Source organism: Pleurodeles waltl, chromosome 3_1, assembly GCF_031143425.1.
Source record: "Pleurodeles waltl isolate 20211129_DDA chromosome 3_1, aPleWal1.hap1.20221129, whole genome shotgun sequence".
Taxonomy (NCBI): Eukaryota; Metazoa; Chordata; class Amphibia; order Caudata; family Salamandridae; genus Pleurodeles; species Pleurodeles waltl.
The window spans coordinates 674,091,093-674,113,138 of record NC_090440.1 but is presented as its reverse complement, the minus strand read 5'-3'; the positions used below and the strand labels follow the sequence as shown (position 1 = coordinate 674,113,138).

Below are 22,046 nucleotides of genomic sequence, written 5' to 3'. Positions count from 1 at the left end.
GGAATGGTTCAGAACTTGGGACTCTAAGCTATCCGAACCATTTGTCAAGCACCGTCTAAGAATCAGCATTCTGCATCAAAAGTTCAAGCAATAAAGTTAAAGATAGAATTCTTTAAGTAAAGGAATCAAGGCGAGTGCACCTCATCGGTAGAGAAGGAAAATGGGACTTATCCTGAAAGATGAGAATAATCGGAATGGCACGCTTTTGTCTGTGCAGTCGGACTAAGTTAAAATCATCTAAAACTCTTCCAACTTTGCCATTTGTCAAAGAATCGTATCTTTACATTTAGTCCAATGAAAGTAGAACTTTGAATCTAAGATATAACTAAACTGTCTTTTACATGTCGATGATTGGCTCCTCTTCTCCTGTTCCCATCATCGGACTTGTCAAGTAACAATTTTATATCTCTCTGTCCTTCAGTTAGTCCATCCATTGTTAGCTCCTGGGAACATCGCTTTCACACACACTAAACTTTACATTGTATCAATAACTAATACAGCATTTTCTAGCAAGCAGTTCTCCTGGGAAATGAAAACCATCTACTAGTGTTTATTCAACTCCGTGAAATAATGCAAGTATTCATTTCTCTAAAAAGCCATTTTATGTGAATTATTTAAACAGTGCAATTTAACATGAGGCTGTGCGATTAGGCCCAAGACCTCGCTAACTTAAGGCCGACAATTTAATAAAGCAAATACATAATAAGTAATCAATAATGTAACATACTACTACATTAATCTAAACATGAGCACATCTTTTCATATTAATAAGCAATTAATAAGGACACTTTGTGAAGACTGTCGGCCACTCAAGTAGGCACATTTTCAAAGTTGTGCATTATTTTCTATATTACCTCATTTTCTATGCAGATTCAACATTCAGAATACATGAATATTTATTAGTAAAAATTCAGCGTTCACAATCTTCCTAAAACCACAAAAAAACACCAAGTTCTGTGTAGGAGTCAAGATAGATTTCTCTACATTGATGATAAAGCCTAAAGCCTCCAGGAGGTCTCTTGTCCAACTCTTGTTGATCTTGAGACATCAGTGATATATCATCTAGGAATATTACCAAAAGTACTCCACTTTCTCTAAAGAAAGCTACTACAGGATGCAGCACCTTTGTGAAACATTATGGAGCTGATGACAGACCAAAAGGAGGACAGGAGAACTGGTTCAAAATACCTCTCCATCTGGATCGTATATATTTCTAAGAGTCTACGTTCATAGGAACTGTGAAGTAGGCATGCTTCAGATCTAACTTTACTAGCCAGTCTTTTTCCTGTAAAACATTCTGTAAAACATGGATTCCCTCCATCCTAAAGTGTCTGTACACTAAAAACGTGCTTAATTCCTCCCAGTTTATTACAGGTTGCCAACCTTTGTTGTTTTTCTTGACCAGGAAGACAGTACTTACAAAACGCTTATCTAAATCTATTACTTCTGATATTGCCCTTTTTGTATCATTTGAGTAAAGTCCAAACCAATTTTAGAGGTTAAAATGTAAACTTCTCCCTACCTTTGTACGGGAAGAACCAACCAAAGGATTGAAGCTTACCTTGATCTCCTGGTCCTTGAGATCTACTTCTGTTTTCAATGGAATGAGTGGTATATCCTCTCTGCTGGAAGAAACTTGTGTTAGAATGGTAGTTCCATCCATAGCCTCATGGGTCTTGATAGTAGATCTGGGACCTTTGTAACCCTCGGCTGACAGACAGTCCCCTCTTGTAAGGCCTTCCAAAAACTCATGTGTTAAATATGCAACGCATACTGGATTACGCTCTGCTAAAGGCAGTAAGGGGCTGATTATGACCTTGGCTGATGGGATCCTCCGTCACAAATGTGACAGATATCCTGCCCACCGTTTTACATGTTCCATAGGATATAATGGAATTTGTTATAAAGGGGATGGGATATCCGTCGTGTTTGTGATGGAGTATTCTGTCCGTCAAGGTCGTAATCAGACCCTAAGGGGCATATTTATACTCTGTTTGCGACGGAATTGCGTCGTTTTTTTGACGCAATTCCGACGCAAAACTAACTCCATATTTATACTTTGGCGTTAGACGCGTCTAGCGCCAAAGTCCATGGAGTTTGCGTCATTTTTTAGCGTGGACACCTACTTTGCGTTAATGATATGCAAGGTAGGCGTTCCCGTCTAAAAAAATTACTCCGAGGCATGTGCGCCGTATTTACACTCCCGGGCAAAATTCACGCGGGTGTGGGCGGGTCAAAAAAAATGACGTCCAGCCGCTTTTGCGCCGTTTTTTAGTGCCTGGACAAGGCAGGCGTTAAGGGACCTGAGGGCTCGGAAGGAGCCCAGAGGTGCCCTCCCATGCCCCCAGGGACACCCCCTGCCACCCTTGCCCACCCCAGGAGGACACCCAAGGATGGAGGGACCCATCCCAGGGACATTAAGGTAAGTTCAGGTAAGTATTTTTTTTTTTTTTTTTGTGGCATAGGGGCGCCTGATTTGTGCCCCCCTACATGCCACTATGCCCAATGACCATGCCCAGGGGACATAAGTCCCCTGGGCATGGCCATTGGGCAAGGGGGCATGACTCCTGTCTTTGCTAAGACAGGAGTCATTTCAATGGGGGTTGGGAGTCGAAAAAAATGGCGCAAATCGGGTTGAGGCGAAAAATTTGCCTCAGCCTGACTTGCCCCATTTTTTTACGCCTAAGCTTCATATTCCCCTACGCCGGCGCTGCCTGGTGTACGTCATTTTTTTTCACGCACACCAGGCAGCGCCGCCGGCTAACGCCGCGTAACGTCATTGAATAAATACGGCGCCCGCATGGTGCTTCAGAATGGCGTTAGCCGGCGCTAATTTTTTTGACGCAAAACTGTGTTAGCGCAGTTTTGCGTCAAAAAGTATAAATATGGCCCTAAATGTGGACATTTACTTGCCCAGGGATTTCATGAAACCTTCATCAAAAACCAACCAATTCGGATCACCTGATGCCTCTCTGTTGGCTAGGTCTCCCAATTTAGGATTCATCCTCATGAGAATGCCCTTCCTCCTGAGACCTTACCTCCATTTTTGGTAATAACTGGAGAATCCTTCTCAGATAAGGAGAACAAATCCTCTTCAGAGGGAGAACTTCTTTCTCTTTTGGCTAAAATGGCTTCCGCTGCTTCTTTTAGGGAAGATCTAAGTTCTCTATCAAAATATTTTTAAACATATCCTCACTAAGGGCAGAGGAAGTGGGGTCCTGTGAAGCAGAATCTTCTCTCATTATAACAGATAAAAATAATTCCCCTTTTAAAAGAGTGAATAACCTCTCCTATGGGTTTCTGTTAGCAATACTCCCTTCAGTAAGAAACAAAACCTGCCCGATGTCACAGTGAGCCTACACAGTAACTGTTTCAGTTGCTCATTGTCACAGCAACGCTACACGTGCAGAACGTGTTCCTGGTAATAATAAAAAAAATCTTTTGGAAGTGGCAGCCAAATGCCAGGTTCTCTTTCTATCACTAACGAGGACTTAGCATAGGAGGGCGTTTGGAAGCCACAAAGCACAGCGGGAGCAGATGGAAGATTGGACATGCTTGTCCTAATTCAATGTCGAGTGGGAGGAGCACGCCGCTTCAGTCCCTTTGTGTCAAAGAGTCAGAGCAGTCTCCAAGGAACACCTCCCATGTGTCTTTTTAAAAGATGCTGCGGGTTGGGAAAAAACAAGCGTAGACGCATCCCGCAAGTTGCCTTATGAATCGGACGCCACCACACGGTCTCCCAAGAAAGCATGACCACCCACGAGGGCCGATGAGATCCACCAGCAAGGAAAAACTTACCTGAGATGTTAAAAAAATACTAAAGAAAGAAAAAGATAGAAAGGAAAGACCCCAGCCATAAGTTAGAGGGGGTTGAACAAAAAAATTATTATCTCTCAAAAGTAATTAAGACAAGATATGAACTCTAATTATATACTGTTTGAAGATTCCACCCTGGAATGTTTTATGATGTATTTAATGTTCTTTAAAGGGCTGCATGTTGTGGCAGCAATAAAAGGTGTATGCACAATGTTAGCTGCAGTTTTCTAATGCAATCAGTAAGTAGAGGACAGTAAAAGGACTGGCACCAAAAATCAGCAGAAATCCCATCCACTTGCCTTTTATTCCTCTGTCTCAGTCAGAGGAAAGTGATGTTCCCGATGGTGAAGGTACAGCGGGAAGATTGTTGTGGCCACTGTGAAGCTGCTGGAAAGGGTGTTGGTCAAGCCATTAATTTATGGTTCCCGGCTTGCTACTATTTTGATAAATGTTCCTTTGGTGCAAGGTCACATTGTAAACCAAAGCAGAACTGTACTGAACATGTCTCTAACATTATAAATGTACATACTCAAAACTAACACCAGCTTTGGGGTCCATGTCCAGTTATCACATGTGTGATGCCGTGCTATAGTGCACTTGCCATCATGAAAATTTTTCTGACAGTCATCACCTGGGTGGAGGGATCCTTATTGGGCGATAAAGCCAGACCAACCTCATGAGGCACATAAAATAGGGGAGTCAGTCCACTATAGGTATGGTAGAGGTGGTTCACTTGTCACATCAGCAGTTTGACAGACGTCTACCAACCTAAAACAAGCATTGGCAAAGTCAGTGTGTCTCCCCTTTTGGATCTATTGGCTTTTCCAATGCTGTTTGCAGAAGCTGTGCAGCAAAATCAATTTAAAAAGAAAAGAAAGGATGTGACTACTGATAACTGTTGCCAGTAGCCAGTTTCCCTCTTTTAATTTACTGATCCAAGATGCCAGACGCTGCTTGAATTGACAAATAAAAAATAAAAAATATCACAAAAGAGCAAAAATAAAACTTTAAAAAGGACCATTGTAGTGGGGGAGGAGGAGTGGAAAAGCAGCACAAGAGAGACAGGGGCAACATGGGACGGGGGAAAAGCACATGATGGAAAGAACATGAAGCACAGGGGGTCAGAGGGGAGAAGCACACAGACAGTGAGCAGCACAGGAGGGACAGCAATAGAAGGGTGGAGGTAGAAGCACCCAAGGGGCAGTAATAGGGAGCAGGGGGCAGGGGTGAGGAGAAACACACTATAGAGAGAGTGAGCAGCACACAAAGGGGCAACAGTGTGCATGGGATATTTAAAGAGAAAGAAGCACACAAGACAGAGAGCTGGAAAATGCAAGCATTCTAAAGGAGTGCTTAATCAAAGAGAAAAAAATAGCTCTTTAGAAGAGAGCAGTGGAGGGATACAAGTCAGCCAATCAAAAGGATGGTAAAGAAGCTGTGCTGTAGTTAAAGGACAAACAAAAAGAGGAAGGCAAGCCATCGAATGAGAATCAAGCTAATGAGAGTGACAATAAAGCCAATCACTGGTAAGCAATGGCCAGGCTGAAGTCTCCACTGTAAGTTCACAATACGTCTTTCCCATGCAGACAGTTTGGTGAGACCTAAAAAGGCATTAAGGCATTTGTAGCTTTGATAAGTTTAATACTGCATAGCCTACTGTAATATTGAGTAGTGTTCTGCCATTATGAATCATTGCAATAATTTCTAATCGTTGTGCTTTGAGCAAGAAGTGTGCATAAACGAAGGTACATGAATGTGCCAGGCTCGGAGAGAGAAGATTGAGCTAGTCACAGCTTGAGTGAGGTGAGGAGTCCATGCGAGTGTAAGTGAATGCTTGAGTGATGTCAAACAGGAGTATTTTTTACCCTTGATAGGCTGATAATAAAGCTGTTTATCTGTGGACTTGAACTCTCTACTTTTAGATTCTTGCTACAAGATAACTACTCTACCATCACCAGTAAGCATTTTCGGCCACTCGAGGGGCCCAAGGGCAAAGAGGTGCTGCCATGGAGCCTGCACCAGACTGACAGCGGTTTCAGGCGCAGCGCAGGCCTGTCCCATCCCTGCTCCAAAGTGGTAAGAGACTGCCTCTGTTTCCATTCCAGAGTGTGAGAGATAGTGCCTTGGCAATGCATTGAGACATATCCTCTCCTAATCCATGTTTTGAGTGGTAAGATAGTGCCAGTTGTATTCCTGATTCAGAGTCATATGAGAGAAGATTCCCTATCATGGATTCTGAGTGGTAAGCTAGAACCTGTTGTACTTTGGAACCATAGTGTTACTAAAGTCCATGCTCTTAGCAAATCTAGCATTTTAAAATAGATCCTACTGCAGCTCAGCTGCAAAGCGGGAAGAAAGTTCAACCTCAGCACTAGAGTGGTAGGGGAGCATCTGTCCTTTGGATCCAGATCCTAACTCAGACTCACAAGAGAGCATATTTACGCTAGGTCAATAGTAGGAACAACATGTCCATCCACCCTCAACTACAGAGGGTTGAGTATGTCCATCTTGCCCAAACTCTACAGTGGTGAGAGAATGTGTGTCCTCCAACCTAGTCTGGGTAAGATATTGTGTTGTATCTGGCACACATGTTTGCTTTGCTAGCCTCATAAGGAGGAGCTGCCAGGACATTTTGCCCATGCTTGAGACCACATTGATCAGACTCAGGGTTCACAGACAAACTAGGTGGAAGGCTTAGCTTTCTCCATCAGCCTCTTCCACTCTGTTATACTGAGTTTATAGGTTGGCTTAAAAACAGAAAAAACGTTTTTTTTCCAGATTGAAAAGCAGACTGTTGGGGACTGGCCATGTGGATGTGACCCACAGAGGGTCTGCCAAGCAATCCACGGGCTGAAGGAATGACAGCTGTGTAAAAGCCGAAATTGGACCCAAAGTGCCAAGTACGCTGCAGGGAACTCGTGGAACAGCAGAAGTGCAGCTGAACTGAACCCGGCACAGTACACTACCCAAAGATATGCAGAGCCACTATGGCGGTGCTTGGAGCCGAGAAGTGATTGCTATGACGACTGGGGCAACAACAGGGGTGAGCAATGCTTGGATCACTCTAGTGAAGCCAGCGGATGACTGACACCCTTGGGGAGCACTGAAGGGGAGGCTACCACTCCTCAAGAGAGAGATGCACACCAAGATGCCTGACCTGCAAATGTTGGATGGCACAGTCTAACAACCCTCCCAATGGAAAGCGCCAGGGCTCAGTGTGATCACCCAGATACTGTCAAAAGTGAGAGCTGAGTGCTCAAGGTTTCCACCTCGCTTCCACTATACACGGACCAACATGACTCAGCCATCACATGCTACATTTCCTTGTGCCAGCACTGGGCCAGATCCTTTTTCAGGGTCTCATCAGCAATGGTACGCAGTGAGGCCCCCGGCTGATCTCACCCCGCCATGTCAAGTTAATCCCCACCAGCACCAGATTACATTAAGCAATTGCCTACAACACAGGGAGCCCCCTGAGGAACCACACATGGACAGACAGTAAGACTTTGAGGAGCCAGGGAGTTGGGGTCCTGACATATGAGAGAAGTCTCAGGAGCCATCATACTGTGGTCAATTTGAGCATGTCTGCTCGCTGGAAAGTTTCGTCTCCAGGTCCTGTGAAACAGCAGTGGGGCCCTGGACCACTGACATACGTATCATCGACCAACTCCAACTAGTGACAACTAGAGACACTTGCCACCCTGCTCCTTAATAGTGTATATGCCGCCGAAAAAGGCACAGACTAGCAGAGTGCCCTGCTACTTTGCCCCGGCAGAAACCAGACACTCGGGCGAAGACTCCAATCCGGGCGCAATAATGACAAAGGACGAGCTCCTCTCCTCCCTCCACGATTAAGAACTTAGGGAGGAACTGAAGGGGGACCTGACCACCTCCCAGGACGCCCTTAAAGCAGACATCAGCTCCAGACTCTCCTCCTTGCAAGCTGACATAGATTCAGCGGTGGCTAGAACCCTGGCACTATAGACGAAGCACCAGGAACTGGATCAGAGAATGAAACCCCTTGAAACTACTGCACAGCACCTACAAACCCAGCTACAAATGGTAATATTGAAATGTGAAGATTTGGAAAATGGCTCCCGCTGTGACATATAAGGATCAGAGGACTGGGAGAGGGAGTTGAGGACCTTGGCTTTGTGACTGGCATGTTTTCAGGGCTTCTAGGAGAAGAACATGCGGAGGTGAGGCTGGAAAGGGTACACAGAGTAGGCCCACTGTCACCTGATGAAGGGAAACGACCCAGGGATGTCCTTGCTAAAGTACACTTATTTAAAACCAAAGAATGAATACTCCAAGCAGCCAGGAAAGTGGACTCAGTAACATTTCAGGTAACCACGTGCTCTCTCTTCGAAGATATTGCTCCAGCAACTCTGCCACAATGTATGCAATTTAAGATATTGTATTGTATGCAATTTAAACACTGGTGACTGACAAACTGCGTGCAGATCATATTAGATATAGCTGGACTTACCCCTTCGGTATAGCCTTTGAGTTTCAGATTAAACTGCGCCACTTCACCGACCTGGAAGAAGCATCCTCCCTACTGGGTCTTCCATTGGAGAACCAGGGTGGAACTGGCATTACCCTCCATAAAGACACATACCAGCGATGCATGGATTACTCCACGCAGGGGAAGATTTCTCCCTGATGGATCTCGATGATTGGGAGCCTGTAAGTTATCCCAACGAGTGGGGGCCTAAAAGGCCCTCCCCACCTAGGGGGCATGGTTAACGGACTGGGAAGGGGCGTGATTCAGTCACTACAGTTATAATCGATCCCGTAGTGAATGGAGACTCGAATTATCTGACACCCCTGAATCAGATTTGCTTTGGACCGGATATCTTAAGAACTGACCCTGCGGATTGCAATAGGGGAATTGGATCCCACACACCTGCCGATATTAGCTTTGAACTTTGTATTTGTAGTTATAGGGAGCATAGAGTCCCAAAGTTAGTAAGTTTACTAGTTCTTCATTTCCTGCATGCCTGAAAATACTGGAGAGGAGAGCAGGAGGGGGGTGTTGGGAGGGGAGAGCCGTTAGTGGGGATGAGGATTGGGGGATAGCAAAGGCGTTGTACTTCCATCTAGACTATCAGAGTGAGGGAAACAAATAATCTGCCCTAAATTTATCTTTCCCATGGTGTTTAATGTTGTTTCATGGAATGTTAAGGTAATAAACTCTCCAGCCAAGCGCCACAAAATCTGGAAATTCATCCTCGACTGTGGACTTGACATATTAGCCTTACAAGAAACTCACCTGAAACATAGAGAGGATCATAGATTGCGACATAGGTCATATCCATGTATCTACACTTCATCAGCCAATACTAAACACAATGGTGTAGCCCCCTTCTTCCACTTTCTGTAAGATTCCAAACACCATGCTCCAAATCCAACACAGAGGGAAGGTTACTAATGTTCAAGGGCAACTTTAGGGTGCGCAAGTGCAAGATAGCCCTGTTGTATGCCCCGAACTCAGGCCGGGTAGATTTTATAGTCTCTACCTTATCACTATTGGGCGGCTTTGCAGAGGGAGATATCATACAGCTAGGAGACTTTAACCTCAAATGGGGCTCCAATGTTGATAGTACCCAACCCCATAGATCAAACACAGGTACTGTCACTACAAAGGTGAAACAAGATCTTCATCAACTGGGATTACTCGATGCATGGAGACTAACACATCCCTCCACTTGCGACTATACTATTTTCCCCCACTCTCACTGCACATACTCTAGAATAGACTATGGGGGTGATTCTCCGCCGCCCGCCAAAGTTCCCCCAACAGAATACTGCTACGCGGTCAGAAGACTGCTGCGGTTATTCTGTGTTTCCCGCTGGGCTGGCGGCCGACCGCCAGAAGGCCGCCCGCCAGCCCAGCGGGAAACCCCTTCCCACGAGGAAGCCGGCTCCGAATGGAGCCGGCGGAGTGGGAAGGGTGCGACGGGTGCAGTAGCACCCATCGCGATTTTCAGTGTCTGCATGGCAGACACTGAAAATCTTTTAGGGGCCCTCTTACGGGGGCCCCACGACACCCCTCACCGCCATCCTGTTCCTGGCGGTCACAACCGCCAGGAACAGGATGGCGGTGAGGGGGTCGGAATCCCCATGGCGGCACAGCAAGCTGCGCCGCCATGGAGGATTCCACAGGGCAGCGGAAAACCGGCGGGAGACCGCCGGTTTTCCGTTTCTGACCGCGGCCATACCGCCGCAGTCAGAATGCCCTTGGGAGCACCACCAGCCTGTTGGAGGTGCTCCCGCGGTCCCCAACCCTGGTCGGACCGCCAGGGTTGGAATGACCGCCTATGTGTTCATTAACTAATCGATGCAACATGCAATACCAAGCGCTACTATACACCCAATTAGGCTCTCCGATCATGCTCCAGTAGAGGTCACCTTAGACTGGCAAGCCCTCAAATCTAATCTCCACAGATGGTTCTGTCCGAACCCTCTTACACAGATTACCTTTTTTTAGATGAAATACGAAAGATGATCAGAGTATATTTCCAATTAAATGATCCAAAAGGCACCAACCACGCCATGATTTGGGACACTTCAAAGCTGTGGTGAGAGGGAACTGTATCTCACTGATGACGACGCTTACGCAACATAAAGCACATGAGCGACAGAAGCTGGAGGCCGAACTCCGAGTAGCTGAACTTGCGCATAAAGAAACGCAAGTTTCATCAGAGGAAGGTTACATCAATCTGAGGGAAGCTGAATGTTATATATGCTAACAGAGCAGAAATCACATTATTACGCCTTAAACAAATTACTTATGACCAGGGAAACAAGGATGGGACACTCTTAGCTAGACAGTTACAGACTAAATGAAAGAAGGTCCCAACCAGGGAAACACGGGGAGGTAGGCCAGACTGAAGAAAGGAAAGCGAGCTGCTTCCAAGACTTTTATAAAGATCTCTATACATCGGACCACACAAACACTGAGAAACAGTGGGCATGCCTTGAGGGGGGCTGTACCCCAATTCAGGTCAGCCCAAAATGACCTATTAGAGGAACCCATCAGTACTGAAGAGGTACAATGGGTGATTGACTCACTTAGATTACACAAATCCCCAGGGCCTGACTGCTTTTTGGCCCATTTTACAAGACCTTCAGTTCTGATCTGGTGCCCCATTTGACTGATCTCTTTAATTATCCAGCCGAAATGCAAGCAGTGTCCCCCTCAATGGGCGAGGCACTAATTCCTGTCCTCTCAAAGCCTGGGAAAGATCAACATGATTGTGCGTCCTACAGACCAACAGCATTAATGAATCTAGACTCTAAAATCTACACTAAAGTACTGGCCACCAGGCTTGAAGACATTATGCCAGAACTCATATAACCAGATCAATCCAGCTTTATTAAGGGACGAAAGACTCCTGACGGTCTTCGAAGCGTAGTCCACCTGGTCGAAAAAGCAACCCAAAAAAATCCCAACCACACTTTTTGCGCTGGACGCTGAGAAAGCTTTTGACTATATAAATTTGCCCTACTTTTTCCTCATTCTACAACACTTTGGTTTTGTGTAACGGTTTATAGCTGTGGTCCGCACCAACTATGCTCATCCTCGATCTAGGGTTCAGGTGAACACCTCCTCTGAGTACTTCAACTTGGAGAGAGGTACACAACAGGGATGTTCCCTCTGTCCGATATTGTTTGCTCTTAGCATTGAAACCCTGGCGGCTACTATACGAGCAATGCCTGCTTTCCAGGACTGACCTTTGACTCTGTAGAGCACAAAATTTCTCTATTTGCAGACAATGTTTTGCTAACGCTCACATCCCCCTGTTCTTCATTGCTGACCTTACAAGCAGAACTTCACCTCTTTGAATCAGTTGCTGGATTCCGAGTTAAACTCCACAAATCCTTTCTACTAAATTTGACTGTCCCACGGAAGAAATGGAAGAGATCGCCTCTTCTTTTCCCTTCCAATGGCCCAAAAAAAGACATCACCTATTTAGGAATTAAGATTACTCCCAGCGTGTCTGACCTATATAAAGCTAACTTTCTTCCGTTACTACGCCAACTGAAAACCGATTTCAAGCGTTGGACACAACTTTACCTCTCTTGGCACGGCCGCATTAATGCGGTAAAAATGACAGTTCTACAAGGAATACTGTACCTTTTCCAAAGGCCTTCATGTGAAAGTAGATCAAAAATGTTTTTCTTCCGTACGCTCACTAATTACTAACTTTGTTTGGCAGAGTCACAGAGCTCAGCTGCCTCGTCGAGCCCTGACGCTTCCCAGAGACACAGGAGGACTGGCTCTCCCAGACTTTCTGCTCTACTATAGAGCAGCGTAACACTGGGTTATTACAGAATGGTGATAAGTGAATCAGATAAACATTGGCTTCACATGGACAGGGTTGTCACTGGGAGAACGATTTGGGGTGCCCTGTGGAAGCCTAAGCCTGATTGACCTCTCAATGCTTATCTTAGCACACCGAGTAGGACCACGTTGAGGGTCTGGGATACAATCACTCGTATGCCGGATTTGACGACCTTTACCTCTCTGTACTCCCCTATACAGTACAACGCAGTCTTTCCAGTGGCCTGAAACCCAGGACCCTTTGATCTATGGAAAAAATGGGGGTGCCTTACTATATCAGATCGTTTTCATGGATGGGACATTCTTACTTTTGAGAACTGCCGGAGGAACTTCAATCTACCCGCCTCTGAGATATATGATAACACCCAATTGAAACATTGCAATTGGCAGACACTGGAGACCTCTTTTTTCTATAGAGAAATTTGTTAGGCAACCCGGTTGCACCAAGGGGTTATCTCCTTTCAATATTCACTGTTAGCTTCCACCGCTCGCACTGCTCCACCCCGTCATGTGAGTTTTTGGGACCAGATTTTAGGCTTGTCGATCACAATGGACCAACAGTGGATCAACCGCAACTAAGGAATGATGGGCCAGATGTAGCAAAACTAGGTTTTGCGACTCGGAAATTGCCACTCGGAGCGACTCGCAATTTCCGAGTTGCAAAACCATTTGCAGAATGGTGTCTCAGACTCTTAATGAGGTGGGTCGCATTTTGCAACCCCATAGCGAGTCCCTGCACTCACAGGGATGGTGGCCTGCTGAAGTCAGCAGACTTCCATGTCTGTGACTGCTTTTTAAATAAAGCAGTTTTTTTTAAATTTTGCAGCCCGTTTTCCTTAAAGGAAAACGAGTTGCAAAATAAAAAAATAACGTAACCTTTTGGTTTCGGTTTTTCAGAGTAGGCAGGTCCATTGGACCACTGCCTGCTCTGCAAAACCCCTTTTGGCAACATTCACAAAGGGGAAGGGGTCCCATGGGGACCTCTTCCCTTTTGCGAATGGGTTACCACCAGTGTGACACTGGTGGTAACTGCGAATTGCTTTGCGACCGCATTCGCGGTCACAAAGCAATTTAGCATAGCGATGCGAGTCGCAAATAGGAAGGGAACACCCCTTCCTATTTGCGAGTCGCATTCACAATTTGCGAGTCGGTACCGACTCGCAAATTGTGAATGTGCATCGCAAACGGCATTTTGCATGGCGCAAACTGCGATTTTCGCAGTTTGCGCCATGCAAAATACTTTCTACATCTGGCCCATGATCCCAAAATTTAATACATCACTAGGGCTGCGGGAAGCACACTACAAAGTGCTATATGACTGGTACCTTTACCTGTCTAAATCACATAAAATCTATCTGGGGATGTCAGATCGATGCTGGAGAGGCTGTGGCCTCCTGCGCGACTTCTGACATATTTGGTGGGACTGTTCGGTGATTCAACCTTACTGGGCAGAAATTTTGGCCCAGACTTTGTCCTTTTAGGATTGCGAGACAAAACACAAGAAGACCAAGCTATTCTCTGGTTGTGCTTGGGGGCGGCTAAGATGGCCTTGGCAGCCGCCTGGATGAAGCCCATGGCCCCATCTCTGCCACAGTGGCATGCTCGTGTGTGGCACTCTGGTACAGTACCTTTCTATAGGACTCCCACTTTTTTCTTGACTCACACGCACAAGAGCTCTTCACCTATTTCAGACCTGAATGCATTATCCTAGGGTTCAGCCTTTCTCTCCCTCTGCATGCTTGGAGATATGTTAACGACTTTCTCGGCTCCAACCCACCACAAATGATGATACTATGACACCTCCCTACTGGCATGTAGGTTCATTCTTTACGTTGTTTTAGGTTTTAGGGACACATGGAGGGGTTAATGGGCATGTACTTGGTTTATCCTTTATTTGTGATATAATTTCCAGACAGCACCAATGATGACCTTTTCTGTAACAATTCCCTCCATCTGTGGCACACAACGAACAATCAGTTCAAAGGTAATCTGGATACTGTGTTTGGATTATTGGGCAGGTTTTAGAACCATAGTTTGAAAAACGTTCCTACAAAAGTGAAGATATGTTTTGTGAGTCAAAGCCTTTGCAAGAATACTTTTTTAGGGTTAAATGTGATGAAACATTGCAGGGAAACACACAAACAAACATGCTTATTATTCGGGGACCCACCGTTTATCCCATACAAAAACCACTGGTGGTGGCTGATGGGGCTTCCATGTCTGATCGAAGTGCAGGAGCAGTGAGAGAGGCTTTCTTCCCAGGCATCCGAGTGGAGAGCCACCGACGTGTCCTTCAGCAGCATCCTGATCCAAGAGTTGGAAAGAAGGCTCTACTACCGCAGGCCCAAGGTGTCCTTGTTAACTTTATAGTGGATGGTAAGGTATTGTGTCTTACCTCAGCTCCAGAGTTGTGATGTGTTGTGTCGTGCATAGGGTCGTCCCATGTCAGGTCTTGATCTGAACTGATCTATTTGGGTCAGAGGGGGACACCTCCCCCATGCTATTTAGCATTTGGGTCTGGATAAATCTTTTTGTTTTGGTTTGAAGAGAACATCAGCCCCATTGTGGCTTTAATTGTGTCACGCAGTCATAGCCACAGTAAATAGCATTGTTTGGCCTGGCTTCCAAATCAGCAATGAGGTTTTATTGTCAGAATGGGAAGAGAGTGGATATCTTACACTAGGTCTGGAGTTGTAAAACAGTGTTAAGCTCCCCTGAGTGACTGAACTACCCTCGCTTCACATAGTTTCTGTTATTAGAAAGTGCACTTCTTATGCAGCTGCGGAATGGTAGCTCTTGCAGTGTGAGTTCTTCCCCAGCCCTATGAGTGATGACCAGGTGCACCTCAGACTGCCTCTATAATGCTGCTGGCAGCTCAGCCCTAGCGTGAGCCCAGAGGACCTTAGCACAGAGGCCTTAATGATCAATCTTTGACCTCGTAGAATGGATCCCAGTGAGTCTTTTGGCAAGAGTAACACAAAGAATCGCCCTCTCACCCGAGAGCGAGTACATGGACACTCCTTATTTACATGGATCTCTTCTTGCAGGTGAAAAGCGTTTTCGTTGATACCCAGGACCACGGCTCTGAGACGATTGCTGGGATCCCTGGTAAACATCGACCTCTACTTTTCCAGATGCAAGGAAAAGGTTCAGCCGACTGGGAGAACTGCAGACATGTAAGTCAGGGATGCTCCTTGTCCACATTAATACACACTCTACTCCCTGGAGAATTAATTACATCTCTTTCTTTCTGAAAGATATTTCTTTATGTCTTCCTTTCTAAGTGACCAATGTTCTGATCAGTTTCCATATATCTTCTTATCTCAGTGACATGTTGACTAACTTTATAATTTCCACCTATTTCAGTGAGATTACTTCACATATCTTCTCTTGTGACCGAGATTACATTTTTTCTGTAGCTTTTCTTCCCACAGATTTTCTTTCTCATTGTTAGCGCCTCTGAGTATGGCTACGCTTCTCCCAGTTGGACTGATCACCACTAATCATTCCTAACTTTTATGGACATCTTCTCCATTCTCTGTCCACAGGGGCCGTCCTTCATGTCAACAGAGTACAGGGCAAGGTTTCATGAAGGACCATCATGTATTCCAGGTAACAAACTTTCGTCTGACCTCTGACAGAACTCCACAACCTGCAATCTTTCCTTCAGAAGAAGGGTAAACCTGCAATCTAATTTTAGGGAAAAATCCCACAACTGATCTTGGGGAGAATCAATACAATCTGTTATTTGACTTGAAGAAGAACTTCGTAACCTGTTGCCTAACCACACTTCCTTTTGCCCTATGGTGGAAAGGTTTGGTTCAAGACACTCCCTGCCTCTGCCACTTTGTTTGAAAGGCCTGGTCGTGGGCATGTTTTCTCCTTCTGTCCATGTTGAGAGGTCTGGCCAGGGCGTGCTCCTAACCTAGGCCCATGTGTTAGAGACATGACTATGGTGAATCCCTTACTTCTGCCTTTGCGTTTGAAAAGTCAGGCCTTGCGGCTGCTCTCTCCTGCCTGTTTTAAAAAGTTCTGGCCCTGGTGTTGCTTTCTGCCTCTGATTCTGGGTTGGAGCCTTGGCTGAGGGATACTTTATCCCTCTGCCCGTGTTGGAGAAGCTTTGTTTTGGAGAGGTTCCTCGATCTGCACTGCATTACAGAGGTTTTGCCCATGTTTTGTAGCTCCCACTGCATGCAACGGAGAGTACTTGCAGATGTGTCCTGTCTACCTGTGTAATGGGAAGGCCTGGTTCAGGGCACTCCCTGCTTCTCACCCCTTTCTTGTTGGGGCTTGGCCCTGGGGTGTTTATTCTCTCTGATCCTCTCTCTCTCTGGCCTTAGATTGCTTCCTCCCTCAGCCAATGTGTGGGAGAGGCCTGGCCCAGGGGTTGTCCCCTCCTGCTGTCCAGTAGATGTCTGCTGCTAATTGTGATCACTCCTTCTACTGCTGGGACGTAAAGCACTGGTTCAGGGAGCTCTATCTTATGTTGGTAATCATGGACATTGAGGTGCTTCAATCTCTTCCTTTGTTCCTGAGCTTAACAGGTCTGCTATTACCCACATTTTGGAGAGGCCTCAACTTGGGGTGCTTCCTTTCTTTGGTCCCAAGTTGGAGGGTCTGGGGCTGACCTCTATATTTCCTTGTCTCTCTGCAGGTCGTTTCCAGGGGAAGAAAGTTGGGGTGAAGGAAAATACTGGATTCACTGAAGGTTCTGACTTGGAACCGATTACCTACACTCCCAAGTCACAGTATCGCCAGGACGTCCCTGTGAGTGTTCTTAGCAGGGGGAGAGTGGGCTTGCATCATACACTAGTCTACCATGGAGCAAACAGCTAGCAACAGTATGATCCAACCTGCAGGAAACAACCACTGAAATCAGGATTCCATGAAAGACTCACAAAGTGCAAGCAACCCCTGCCAGTTTAACCACCTCTCCTCCCTCCGATAGGAGCTGTGCCATGAAAGAACCCTTCATCTATAGCATTCATCCACCCATAACAAACATACACTGGCAGCATGAGCTCATCCACGGGAATCTGTTACCCACAGCAGCATTAGTCTACCCCTCAGGAAGCTCTGACCCATGGCTAGTAGCCAGCCAGAGTATACTCCTACCTACAGAAATCACCCACTGAAATTAAGCACCCATACACCCTCTCACCCAGCACAAGGATTGGCTAGCAGTTTGAGCCACCCCAGGAAATTTTCACCCAGAGGAACAGGTCAGCCGCAGCAAGCACCCACTGACAGCATGAGTGCCCTAATAGGAAGTCTTGGTCCACAGCAAATACCCATTGCAAGCATACACCAGCATCTTGAACCAACCCACAGGAGAACTTCACCCACTGCAAGCACTTGCTAATATCAAGCACCCTCTCAAAATCAATACCCACAGCAGGCACTCACTCTAGGCATGCACCCACTAGAAGCATGGAAGGTGTAACTCGGAGAAGCCTGATGCCCCCAGCAATCACCCATCCATAAAAAGCACCCACCGACGGTATGAGTCCACCCACTGTAAACTATTACCCACAGCAAGCACCTACCCACAGTTAGTACACACATGGACACAATACCCTTAGTAGACATTCACTCATAGTATACAAAATCAGCAACCTCATCCCCCCTAGAGCAAGCTGCCATCCAGAGGCGTGACCTATTTGCTTTGTCAATGCTTGTTTAACGATTAGAAAGAAGCGTCCAAACGACCTCAGATGGCCTTGCATTAAGCTTTGGACCCAGGCCTTGCAAAAACTTCTGAAAAATCTCTTTATGACACTGGAGCCACCTCTACAGTACCTGTTAACCTTTTCAGTGCTTGTACCCTTAGCATCCATCACACACCTCCTTCTAGCCAACACTCATTGGAAGAAATCGCCCAACCACAGCAGGCACAACATGACCAAGCACTCACTCAAACAGACATCACCCATGACAAAGAATAAACCAGAGCAGGCACCATCCATACAAAGTACCCAACGAGCATCCACCCAGAGCAAACATGTATAAGAGCATCAAAGGGACATACCCAGAGCAAGCACTCATTCATAAACAGTAAGTAACAAATGTCAGCTGGGCATAACCACTGCAAGCTCTCGAAGACTGCAGGTATGTACTCACAGTAAGTGCCGGCGACTCTGAGCTGGCCCCCACCCAGGGTGGTGTAAAATTAATCACTCACCAAGTAAGCACACACCTCTATGGTCACTGGAACACACACTCAGAGAGAGCACTCATTGAACTCACTCAGACCAACAGTCAGAGTTGGCCCTGAGCAAGCACCGACCCTGAGTGGGCATTGAGTGATTACATTGTCAGAGAGGGCATCTTGTGAGCACACATCCAGTGAACATCAGCCCAGCCTGCTGTGAGGTTGAGTGAAGGTTGTGTATGAGGAGCTCTCCTAATCTCATTCTCATGTCTCTGTTGCAGATTGGTGATCCCAGTCATCCTTTGGGAGTGAGCATCACAAAAACTGATTTTTTACCATCTACAGGCCAAAAGGTGAGTTCTCCTACCTCAGGAGGTCCAGGCCGCCGATGGGCTGTATGAAATTTCTTTTTCTTTGTAGGATGCCAAGATTGGGAGTAGACAAAAGGTGTCTGTGCCTCCTGCAGGAGTTCCTCTCTGGGTGTGGGCTTGCATTAAGTGACCTCTTTTTGAGGGTCATAATAGTTCCGACCATGGGTGGACTGAAGGTGGAATGGGAGGATCTGCCTTGGTTTCCACAGAGACCTGCTTTCACCAGTCATGAGCTGTTGGAGGGGCCCTCTCCTCATGCCTGCACTGACCAAAATGGGCTGAAGGTGTGGTGAGGGTATGCCTTTGTCTCAACTCATACTGCTGCAGGGTACTCTGCAGGCTGAAGATGGTCCTCCTGCTCTGCTGGGATACCTGATTAGGGTGACCTCTCCACATATGTGCTAGAACTCACAGGTTTGAGGACAAGGGCTGTTTGAGGTGCAATGACCATTGTGAAATGAAAGTGGATTTCCATCCTCAAGGTACCCTGACTTTTGGGTAAAGAGCATGTGCCTTGGGGTGCCGTGATACCTGCTGCAGGGTGCATCTCCATCCATGGACTAGAACTAAGACCCTGATTTATACTTTTTGGTGCAAACCTGCACTAACACAGTTTTGCACCAAAAAGTTTAGCACCGGCTTGCACCATTTCTGTGCACCAGCCCGGCACCATATTTATGGAATGGTGCAAGCCGGTGCAAAGGGTAGGCTAGCGTAAAAAAAAAAAAGACATTAGTCGGGTGGTGCTGGTGGTATGGAAAAAGGGTTTTTTGCACCAAAAAATGACGTTAGGCAGGTTAGAGTAAACAAAAATTACTCTAAGCTGCATAGAGTCATTTTATGACGCAAAACCATCCATACCACATGACTCCTGTCTTAGAAAGTACAGGAGTCATGCCCACCACCCCAGTGGCCAGCACAGGGGACCAGGGTCCCCTGGGCATGGCCATTGCACCCAGTGCCATGTAGGGGGGGCATTTCAGGCCCCCCAATGGCACTTAAAAAAAAACATACTTACCTGTACTTACCTATACTTACCTGGGATGGGGTCCTCCATCCTCTGCTGTCCCTCTGGTAAGGGTGGGGGTGTGCCTGGGGCCTGGGAAGTGCACCTGTGGGCTTATTCCAAGGAGTTACACCATGGAAATAGGTCCACAGGTCCCCTAATGCCTGCCCTGACCCAGGCATTAAAAAATGGTGCAAAGCAAGCTTTGTACCATTTTTTGACCCCTCCTACCTCCCATGCATGATTTTAGCACAGGGGATAAATATGGTGCTGAGGCCATAGAGTCATTTTTTGCACGGTAACAACTACTTTGCATCTCATTGACGCAAAGTAGGTTTCCACGTCCAAAAAATGACTTTAACTCCATAAATTTGGTGCTAGACGGGTCTAGTGCCAAAGTATAAATATGGAGCTAGTTTTGCACTGAATGTGCGTTACAAAAATGATGCAAATTCGGCATAAAACAAGTATAAATATGCCCCTAAGTGACCTGAGAGTAAGGGCTATTTAGGGTGCATTGACCACAGGTGGGCTGAAGGTGGTTCTCCTTCTTCAAGGTGCCCTGGTCGGAAGGTGAAGAGCCTGTACGGCAGGGTGCTTTGATACCTCCCTCAGGGTGCTCTGACCATGCATCACCTGAAGATGGCTCCTGTTACGTGGGGGCTTTAAACATGGGTTGTCTGTGACAGTAGCTTCATGAGGAGGAAAATAATATAGCCCAAGTGTGACAGAAACACTGCCTTCTCTGCCTCTGTCTACACAGCTCTTTACTGCAGTAACCTCTCTGTTTCTCTTCAGGGCAATGAGTTTCTACCAGCGTTATCCCAGCGTGCTATGCATGACAGCGGCTTCACCAGGGACTGTGACAAGTGGACCAAGGTGTGTAGCCTTCAGCACAACTCAAGCGCCACTTTGATTGACCCTCTTACACTGTCTACCAGTCTCATCTCTCTGTCTCTATATCTTCTCTACCTGCCCTCCCCCAGCTACCTGCTCTTTGTGAAAGTTATTATCCCACAAAACAACCATGGCTTGATTTGACGGTTTGATCTATGAGGTTTGATCTACACATTAGCTACATAGCAAAATCAAGGTGCTAAACCTTGCAAAATGGTTTATCCAAAATTCCAACTCATTGACAGAGGCACCAATATCTATTAGCCTAAGCCAAATGGGGAGCTGTACACTTTTTTACAATACAGGAAGCTCAATGGTACCACAATTTGAAATATATACCCAAAAATGTACATTTCTATCCTTCTGGATAAGCTGTCAACTGCCACAAAGTTTTCGAAACTTCATCTCTAGGGTATTTTAAGTTGTTGAGAATACGTAACAAGGAGAAATGGAAGTCAATCATCGGCGACATCAATACTCTGAATATGTGTTAGTGCTGGTTGGTCACGTCTTTCGAGCTATATTATTTACGGATGTAATTGTTTACCTGCGTGCTACTTTCATAATTTCAGTGCCACTCGAAGCACATTGGTTTCACACTTAGGGAGTGCTCGTCAGGCTAAACACACACTTTCTGTTTGTAAATCTGAATTTTTTTTTTTTTTTTGAAAAATGCATATATAGACATGTTCTGGTTTCTGATAACATCCTATGGCAGCCAAAGGGACAAACAGTCCAAGTCATCCACTACTGGCCTCGGCCCGTGTTTTTTCAATTATATTTAATAATTGTTGAGCTTTTCAGATTTTTGTAGTCTGTGTTCTCTACCAAGACATCCATAAATCATCCCATGGTTTCGATGAGACCCCAATATTGAATTTGCCAGAGTTGGCACAGCTTTGGTGCAAACGACATTTGCTAAGCGCAGCAAGGCTTGAGCCTCTAGAAGCTAAATAGTAAATGTCTAAAGTTCTTTAAAGGCTTCTTTGTTTCTATAGCAACCATAGAGCAAACGAAGCAAAACATACTCCCTGTTCGAGATTATATGAAACGCCTCCTCGGTGGTGGGGATGGGAGCAATGTTTCTGCTCCTATAAGGCTGAATGAACATCTAACAAGATTCCCAATCTTGATAAAATGGTATGAGAGAATGATGTTCCCAATCTCTCCTGTTCTTTAAACCTCTTATCCATTGTGCCAACACAAAATCTCTCACAAGTACCCTGTACCTTCCGAAGTTCATTTCTATTGAACTTCTGTTTCAAGAAGCCCTACCGTGATTCCAGACCCCTGGGATGAACCAAACACGTACTGTGATGGTAGACCTGTAGCAAACAGAGTGGTTCTCCTGCCTGAGAGAGGATGGTGGAGCTCAGCTTTCTTGTTACTCGTTTTTTGCCCTCTCTATATATGAGAAACCCAGCAGAGCCACACGCGTACAGAGAGTGAGATCGC

General features: G+C 46.1%; 1 protein-coding gene across 4 annotated transcripts in view; it reads left to right on the top strand.

The window, feature by feature from the left end:
• SAXO4 (stabilizer of axonemal microtubules 4) overlaps positions 1-22,046 on the top strand; it is a 194,745-nt gene that overhangs the window by 88,118 nt on the left and 84,581 nt on the right. For all 4 annotated transcript variants that reach the window (XM_069223248.1, XM_069223250.1, XM_069223249.1 and 1 more), the window contains 6 exons: positions 5,739-5,892; positions 15,214-15,342; positions 15,715-15,778; positions 16,821-16,933; positions 18,599-18,670; positions 20,493-20,573. In XM_069223248.1, coding sequence (XP_069079349.1) covers positions 5,739-5,892; positions 15,214-15,342; positions 15,715-15,778; positions 16,821-16,933; positions 18,599-18,670; positions 20,493-20,573 — 613 coding nt within the window. The remainder of the gene's footprint in view (positions 1-5,738; positions 5,893-15,213; positions 15,343-15,714; positions 15,779-16,820; positions 16,934-18,598; positions 18,671-20,492; positions 20,574-22,046) is intronic.